Below are 8,880 nucleotides of genomic sequence, written 5' to 3'. Positions count from 1 at the left end.
TATATATATATATATATATATGTATATATGAGAGCAGCAAAGCACTCAGCATTTTTCACTTCACTGATGTTGAGCTCCACAAAGCAGAGCTCCACATGAAACAACGTTTTCTGCTTAAACTCCTTTCCTTTTTTCCTTTTAATGCTTATTTAAGTACTTCTTTCATTAACTACATCCTCAGCTATTATTACTATAAGTACCTCTGTAAGCACACTGCTGCTGCCTCTACTACAATCAATAATTGTACTATTAAAAACACATTGTTAAATCTAGCATTTAATACTTGCAAGCAAACACCCTAAATACTCATAGCAACCATCTACCTTTTCATCTTGTGTTGTGGAAGTTTTCCATTAAATAAAGCCTGCAGACGAGCGGTGAGCAGTCGCTAACATTCTTTAATCAAAACACAAAAGAACAGAAAACCCAAGCTTGTGGAGAGCCTGCATGATCGCGGGGCAGACGGTCAGCAGAGTCTCTTCTGAGTCTAACATGGCTCTCAGTTAAATACCTTCTCCAGGAACAAAAAGCAGTACACAGCTGTTTCACACTTTAAGGTTCACACTCCCTTGCTACCTCCCAGAGTCCTCGAAGAGACAAAAGACTCTTCCTGTGGAGCTGTCTGCTTCCCCCAACTTCCTTCCTAGCTAGACCCCCACCATTTGTCTTACTGTATGAGTGTGAGACATGTTAGAATCCAGTGGCACCAAGGTATCATACAATAAAATAATGTGATTAGTACATAAGTAAAAGAAATTTCTATACATCTTGGCAACAACAACAGTACAAATCTTGGAATAACCTTTAGCTTTCTGCCTTTATGTTCGTTTGTTTAATGTCTGTGTTCTTTGATTTATAAAAAAATTAAAAAATAAATTTTCTTTTTGTGTTATTATAAATCCTGCTGTAGAGTGGAGAGCTAAGTTATGATGTAATGCTAGCAAACATGATTCCTAAGGTCCACACACAGATAGCAAAATCCAAAACTGCAGTTCAGGCCTCCAAGATGGTCAGTCAGCTGACCACAGCTTCAGTCATTCATAATTTTAAACTATAATATGATTTTAAAGAGGGTGTCTATTTTTTAAACACCCTGTAACTGTAGTAATGGAGGAAACTCAAACCTTTTTTTTTTTGGACTAGGTGGTACACATATGCATATTTCTATTATAAATTTGGGCATTTTAACAAGGGAGTCTAAAGAAATTGACCTTTGGAGCGAGGATGAGAAGACAACTTTATTATTCAGTTTAATGAGTCATTATAACGTAACTTAAGTAGAAAAAGTTATTTAAATTTTTGCTAAAAGTTATTTTAACTTTTGCTAGAAGTTATTATAGCTCTGATGAATAAGCATTTGGTGGTACAAAAATATGACATAATAAATATTTTTTATTGAATTACTTGATGTGAAATTTTTATAAATTCTATTTATGTCCTGTTGTTATGTAAAAAAATACCCCCATTCCCAAAATAGGTAGAAGGTGATGTTGGCAACTATTGGCGCGCTCTATACAAGCTGGAGAAATCCTTAAGTGAAGTACCCAATGCCCTTAATATAGCAAACACTATAAAGGCTAAGGTGGAAGACTTCAAGGAGCACATTCCTATGGTGCAGGTGAGAAATCAAGAGTAAGATTTGGTATTTGACTTTAATACAATATCATTTGAAATTTTGGAAGTAATTTGGACTGGATGTACTTTTTCATAGGTACTGTGTAATCCCGGCCTGCGTAAACGTCACTGGGATGCCATGTCGGACTTGGCTGGCATCTACCTGGAGCCAGCTGATGATCAGGTGTCTGTGTCTAACTTCCTATCAATGCACCTGGAACAGCACTTGAGCAGCTTCGAAGGCATCAGTGAAGCAGCCAGCAAGGAGTACTCACTGGAGAAGGCCATGGAGAAAATGGCCAGTGAGTGGGATCACATGGAGTTTAATCTCCTTAGCTACCGAGAGACGGGCACCTCAATCCTGTCATCGGTGGAAGAAGTGCAGATGCTGTTGGATGATCACATTGTGAAGACACAAACCATGAAAGGCTCACCCTTCATTAAACCTTTTGAAGTGGAAATACGGTGAGAGTCAAGAGGAATTGCTTTTGAGTAATTTTACTTTGCTTGCTTGGAAAATAAGTTTGGTGTAATGTTATTAAGGGGAAAATTCCATACACTCACTATTTAGCTGCAATCTGTTGGCAGTCTATGTATTGATTGCTGCAGGGCTCGGCTGAGATTGTGTGGCAAACAGACATCTGTGCCCCACCGCCCTTACTGCTAATGTGAACTTGTTGCATAATTTAGCTGCCAAAATTGACTGTTTCTGTGAGCATCTGTGCTGCCCAAAACACCAACAAAGAAGCCCAGAGATGTACGGCTTATTCATAGAGGCTGTGGTGATAGTGAGCTAATGAGTTCTCTCCAGAAGGACTTCACATTTAAACAGATGCCACATGTGGATTAAAGTACCCACAACAATCCCTGCTGAGATCAGAAGAGCTTGAATCATTTTTTCAACCTCTACAGAGAGGTAAAAGGTCTGAAATGATGAACTGAAACAGTTTTATAGGGAAACATTGCATGTCATTGTACAAGTATAATAAGCAGCTATAGAAAATGTCTTATGGATGTTGTGTGAGTTTTCATCAAAGACATGGAAAGCACACATGTGTGGTCTTAGTTTAGGCCTGGTCGTGTTTTTTTTTTCTTTTTTAAATAACTGTGATCAGGATGAAGATGACAAATATTATATGTAATCATTGAAAACAAAAACTTTAAAAATCAGTTGGAATTTTTTTTTTAAATGCACCAACTTTTTTTATTTTTGTGAACAATGAAATATTATATAGCAAAGATTACAAAACAAAAAAGAATAATAGCATGTAAAGGAATCAGTTTGTCTTTTCCAGTTTGCTTCAGATTCAGTTTGCTCGAATCTGACCCTCTGCATCTGATTGCAACATTTTAACTGCAAAATGACTACACATCATTAAGTAATGTTATTATAATTTTTATCATTAGGGAATGGGAGGGCAAGTTGCTGCTTCTCCAAGAAGTTCTGGACGAGTGGTTAAAGGTGCAGTCTACTTGGCTGTACCTGGAGCCCATATTCAGCTCCCCAGACATCATGGTTCAGATGCCTGAAGAGGGACGCCGATTCACAACTGTTGATAAAACATGGAGAGACATCATGAAACAGGTTTCACTGGTGAGTGTTTTTGATCTAACACTATTGCCTTTGAAAAGCAAAAAAAAAAAAAAGACCTGTGTATTTGTACTTGTTCTGTGGTTTGAAATGCAAATATAGCTATAGCGCATCCAACTCAGGACATGTATTTATTACTAGACAGCATACACCTTAAAATTTCAAGTGTTCTACTGTAATCAGATTAAATTCAGTGCAGTAACCTGAGCAGGTGGGTCAGCGTGCAGACACATAAACATAAACGCACACTGAGAGATTGTGAGAATATGTAGGAAAAGAACAATGTCAGCCAAATACACCGATACAGCCAAAGCAGAAGGGAGCATTCAGACAGAGGGAATGCGATAAGAGTGAATCAGTCCGAAGCGGATGGAGAACGAGGCAAAAACAACTGAGCGGGGATAGAAAGTGAGTGTTGCAAGAGCATCCTCAAAGAGTTTCCAAAGGGTAATTGGCGTCCTCAGTAGACCTGAAATGAGACACATCAATTTCAGGCAGTGTCCTCCGAAAGCCCAGCCTGACTGCACCATCAAATAGAAATTATGGATTTTGTCTGGAAGGGGCAGGGGTGTATGGAACCACAAAGAAAATGAGGTCACCGAGGGATGGGCAGCCTGCACACAAAGACGCTCATGTGTACACTCTAAGCTGCTTTGATATGTTACACTGTATTATTGAGCATGCCAGCATAAATACTAAAGCAGTACAGTTTAAACTTAATTTTTTTTTCCTGTATAATGGAGCTCAGTTTCTAAAGGCTATATGTACTTTTTTCTTTTATTAAAGTAACATATGGCCAAAATGTTGTATCAATATAAGGATTAAAAATTTAATAGAAAATTCTGTAAATAGAAAGATTTGTTGGAGTGAGAGAAAAGGATAGATTATGAAGGCGTGATCAAAAAGTTTGGGGATTGGTTCATTAAAAATCAGAAATTTTACCTCAATAGATTTCAGTGTTTTTCTATTCAAGGTCATGCTTTCAAGACCATCCAGATTGCTTCCAGTGTGGTGGATATTTTTAGATATATTTAGAAATCCTGTTCTGACCACTTGGACTGTGCGTCTGGAATTTGGCTGCAGACCTTAAATTCGTCCAGAGAGCAGCCATCAACTTCAGTTTCAAATTTAGCCAGATTTTATTTAAAGGATCATTAGAGCTGGGCCTCCAGCTTCCACCGAGCAGTTTTCAACAGCTTTCAGTTACCGAGCCTGAGTGCGGTGTATCAGATTCAGTTCTGCACCGCGAAATCATACTCCAAAGTAAACCTATGCTCTAAATTGACCTTTCTGCAGTGTCCTGAAGCGTTATGTTGGAAGGAGAGCGTTCATCGTTGCGTTGTATCATGCCACACATACACCACAGTAAAACAATCTGCGCTCAACAACTTGACTTCTTGCCAGATTTGGTTCATTGTAAGTTTGTCAAACAAAAATCAAACTATTTGGAAGCAGTGGAAGAGATGTATCGCCAATATATAGAGTATGAGGTTGGGGAAAAAAATTGGTATGGCATAGTATTATAATATTTTGAATGGGGGATATTGTATATATATTAGTGCATTGAACCAAAGAGAAAGTAGTTCAGCGTGGCACCAGAAAATGATCTTAAACAGATCCCTAAAATAAATTTTTTTTTTTTTTTAATTTTTTGATAGGGTTTTGATAGGGAATTCCTCTAACTTTTTATAAATGTGAATGTATAGCGCTACCAGTAATGACAAGGGGAAAAAGTGATGAGTGATGAGCTCAAAATCTGTAACTGTCCTCTGCTGCTGTAATACAACCCCAAATCCAGGCAAGCTGCGATGCTGTGTGTAATGTAAATAAAAAAAAATGCAATGATTCAATGCAAATCTCATGAACACACGTTTTTTTTCACAGTGCAAGACTGAAAACATAACAAATTTTGTCAGTCTAAACATTTGATATGTTTTCTATCTTCTCTTGTGTATAAAATACGTATTTATTTCGAGTCATTGCGTTCTCGTTTATAATTTAACAGTGTCCCAACTTCATTGTAACTGGGGTCATAAATCATTTCAAACAAGAGTTCCCTGACAAAATTGTAATTATGGCCATAAAAATTATGTTTTTCTGCTTTTTGTTCTCAAATTTTGTTCATTGCTTAAAGCTCATTTTAATTCACCACCACACGAGGGCCAGTTACAGAAAAATACCTCCTTGGCATGATCTTGTACTGCATCAAAATCTGACAAACAGTACATCCCTCCTCTTTGTCAATAAGACTGATCAGTGATGCATGAAATTAGAATCATCTCAACTACATGCTATGACACGAGTGTGAGCAAAGTCAGATCCTCTGTCCACATCAGGACGTCTTTGCCCAGGTTGTTGTCATCACATCAGCCACTGGGAGTTGCTCAAGATCCACTCATTTTCTAGCACCTTACAGCATCACCATCTTCACTTAATTTTCCTGGTCTTTTTTTTATTTTTTTTATTTGCTGCTTGTATTAGTGTGTCACTTACTTTACTATTGCATGCTCAGTTGAAAGTACAAACAGGGTAAATCAATTTAAAAGATTTATTTCTATGAACCTGCTTCCTTTTAACTATGCAGCGCACCACACCCAAGTTCCTTTGAGTGAGTGAAGAAGGAGAGAAACAGCTTACCTATGAGCACAAAGAGAAGACGACTGGCATAGTGTTTATTAATATAACCACATATATAGATATACCTCTAATAAACCTGAGAATGAGCTAGTAAACTAGCCAAAGACTAGTTCACACTCATATTGTGTAATAAAGGACAACACAATTTTTGTCCTGGATGTGTGTTATTTTTTTAAGACCTGCTATATCAGCTGGGAACACTTCCCACCCTTTGTGGGTGCATAGGAATCTACATTACCTCACAGTACCTCCATAAAGCAATATTAGCATTTCAACATAAAATATAAAAATAGACCTGTTATTACAATGTACTCCTAAAGAATGGACCAAAATCACAAATGTGAAGATTCATAGTTCATCAATCAGGAACACTTTGTCAGAATAATTACATGCTGACAGAAATGCAATCAAATGTGCCTTGTCTTTGCAATTGAGCTTGAACGTCTGATTTAGGCTTTCATTTCTCGGTTACTGTATTTTAAAATTGTATCTTTTGGCCTGATTTAAGAAAGAAAAAACACGATCTAGAACAGTTTAAACCTCTCATTGTTTAAATGTTACTTTCACTATATTTGTAGGAAACAAAACCTTGGGAAAACTGCCTATACTTGGCACATTTTACAAAGTCAAGAGCAACTACGTGTTAAGGATGACTAAATCATTGCAAATCAGCATAAGGTGATACCGTGTCTGCACCATTTTTACCTTCAAGGTATAATCAGTAATCGTTTTGGCTTTTTCTTTCTTCAACATCCAACATTTGTTTGGCTTCCAGACGTCTCTGTGTCAAACCTTTGATCAAGTTATCCAGCCAGTGTATATATACTAGTTTAAGTTTGCTAGTTTTACTAGTTTGCTTGTAGAAGCTAGTTTGCTTCCTTGTTTTACCTGATAGATTTTTCATGTGCATTACTGTATGGAGCCCCTTACCAGATTTGTTTTCTTTTGGTGCCTATTTCTTCTTGTACATGACCAGCAATCGGGAGAAATGCCTTGTTCTTCTCTTACTCCATGTTTATGAAATTTTGCACAATTTTGAAAAATTCACAATCTAAGGAGACACAAACACGGGTCATCTGACCAGGAATCAGACCGCGGGCATTGTGATTATGTGTTGTAACCATTAGACCAAATGTTCATCCATGTTTTTTCATGTTGACTCCACACTGGCTCTGCTCCTTCCTGTCTGTTATTTCATTCCTAGAAGATGATATCAGACTTCATTTCAGAACTGCCAAAATCTTCATGTGAGCGGGTTAGAGGTTCACTGTCCAACCTTGGAAATTAGACAGACTTTTTATTTAGACGCTTCCTGGGGGTGACAGCTCCAGAGGATATTGAATTAGTGTACAGATGAGATGATACGAGAGCTGAAATATTTCAAAGGTGCTAGACATGCCTCAGGTGAAATCTCTATTGCTCTCTCCCACCATAGATTTTTCTCTAGACTCTGTGTGACAGGTGGACCTCAGTGTGGAGCATAAAGTGGATTTTGTTAAAGGAAGAAATTGCAGTGTTTTAGTGTCACCTTCAGAGCAGCATTGACAACACTTATGCAAAGCAGAAACCTAAAAGGAATGTGAATTTCTCCTGAATGTTAATGTTTTATAAATAAATCAACTCACTCCGATCACTATTATTTAGTCATCGGAGTGGTCACTTTTGCATTTTTCTCACTTTTCCAACATGGTAACTTCATCCATTTGTAATTCTGGTATTTATGTTGTGCTTTAAGCTGTCCAGGGTGCACAGCCTGCCACTCAAAGCCAACTGGGCTAGACTTCAGGCTGTGTTTTACACTAATTTTCTGACATTTTTGGTTAATAGCTGTATACTCAACATTTCTGTTTCCAGGCTGCCACACTGTTGAGCCAGTTGTAAAATAGCACATTGTTCCTCACCAAATGCTGCCGTGCATGTTATTTGTCTCATTATCCCTCAGAATTTTGCTCTTCTGATGGATTTGAATTTGCTCTCTCTGTCAGTGGGTCTCAGTGCTGTGTATTGATATGAGCTGAGTCCTGAATTTGCATCCAGGATGTTTCCAAACTCTTATGTATAATTGTCAGTGCAGCCTCACCAACTTGTATGCAGGAAAGATGTGAAAAAGAAACAATTGCTGATTCATCCAGGACTAGTATTATCACAGGACTCTGTATGGTATTTCCTTTTAACTAGAGCTTTATCAGACATTTATCTGACTATGACTAAGACTAGTGCTACTTCTCATTGAACTAAGTCATGGTGCTGTACAAGATTGTGACTATCTGGGAAGCTAATGTGATATAACGTTTGTATTCTAGTATTAATAGCTAACCCAGTGGAAAGCTTTATGTTACAAATAAGCCAACATAAAAAAAAAAACATTTTGGTAACACACCTGTGAAACTGAAGTGTGTAGTTGCCTGTTTACCACCCAAAAGAACATAAACTTAGAACTTAGAATAATCCATTTCAAACGTTTTGTACTAACTAGTTTTTTAAATGTGCTGAAGTGAGTTGACAATGAAGATCAAATTTCCCGCATTGACAGTGGACAAAGCATTAAAGGTGATTCTCTTCAATGCAGAACAAGCACGTGTTGGCTGTGATAGCCATCGACAAGATCCTGGAAAGACTGCAAATGTCCAATGAGTTTCTGGAAATGATCCTCAAAGGTCTTAATAACTACTTGGAGAAGAAACGTCTCTACTTTCCACGGTTCTTCTTCCTCTCAAACGAGGAGCTGCTGGAAATCCTCTCTGAGACCAAAGATCCTACAAGGTAAAGAACTATAAGTGTGCACACAGTTAGATTTATTTTTTATCATAACAACAATAATAATAATTTTAATCAATTAGCTATGGATGTTATCGACAACCCTTAAAGAGAAACCCCCCCATCAAAACTAGCTTTGTACTAGAGATGGCATGATACCACTTTTTTATGTCCGATACCGATATCATAAATTTGGATATCTGCCGATACCGATATGAATCCAATATAGTGTGTTTTTTAATCAATAAAACAGTTTTTTAAATATCTTGCTGCATTTTGTA

General features: G+C 37.4%; 1 protein-coding gene across 4 annotated transcripts in view; it reads left to right on the top strand.

The window, feature by feature from the left end:
* Window positions 1-8,880, top strand: part of dnah7 (dynein, axonemal, heavy chain 7) — a 73,282-nt gene that overhangs the window by 8,775 nt on the left and 55,627 nt on the right. For all 4 annotated transcript variants that reach the window (XM_005736900.2, XM_013911779.1, XM_013911778.1 and 1 more), the window contains exons 17-20: window positions 1,478-1,618; window positions 1,712-2,079; window positions 3,022-3,208; window positions 8,412-8,605. In XM_005736900.2, the coding sequence (XP_005736957.2) occupies window positions 1,478-1,618; window positions 1,712-2,079; window positions 3,022-3,208; window positions 8,412-8,605 (890 nt within the window). The remainder of the gene's footprint in view (window positions 1-1,477; window positions 1,619-1,711; window positions 2,080-3,021; window positions 3,209-8,411; window positions 8,606-8,880) is intronic.

This window comes from Pundamilia nyererei, unplaced genomic scaffold, assembly GCF_000239375.1.
Source record: "Pundamilia nyererei isolate P.nyererei 1_Seehausen unplaced genomic scaffold, PunNye1.0 scaffold00071, whole genome shotgun sequence".
In the NCBI taxonomy this organism is placed as follows: domain Eukaryota; kingdom Metazoa; phylum Chordata; class Actinopteri; order Cichliformes; family Cichlidae; genus Pundamilia; species Pundamilia nyererei.
The sequence above is the reverse complement of the archived record's forward strand: the minus strand, read 5'-3'. Positions and strand labels throughout refer to the sequence as shown.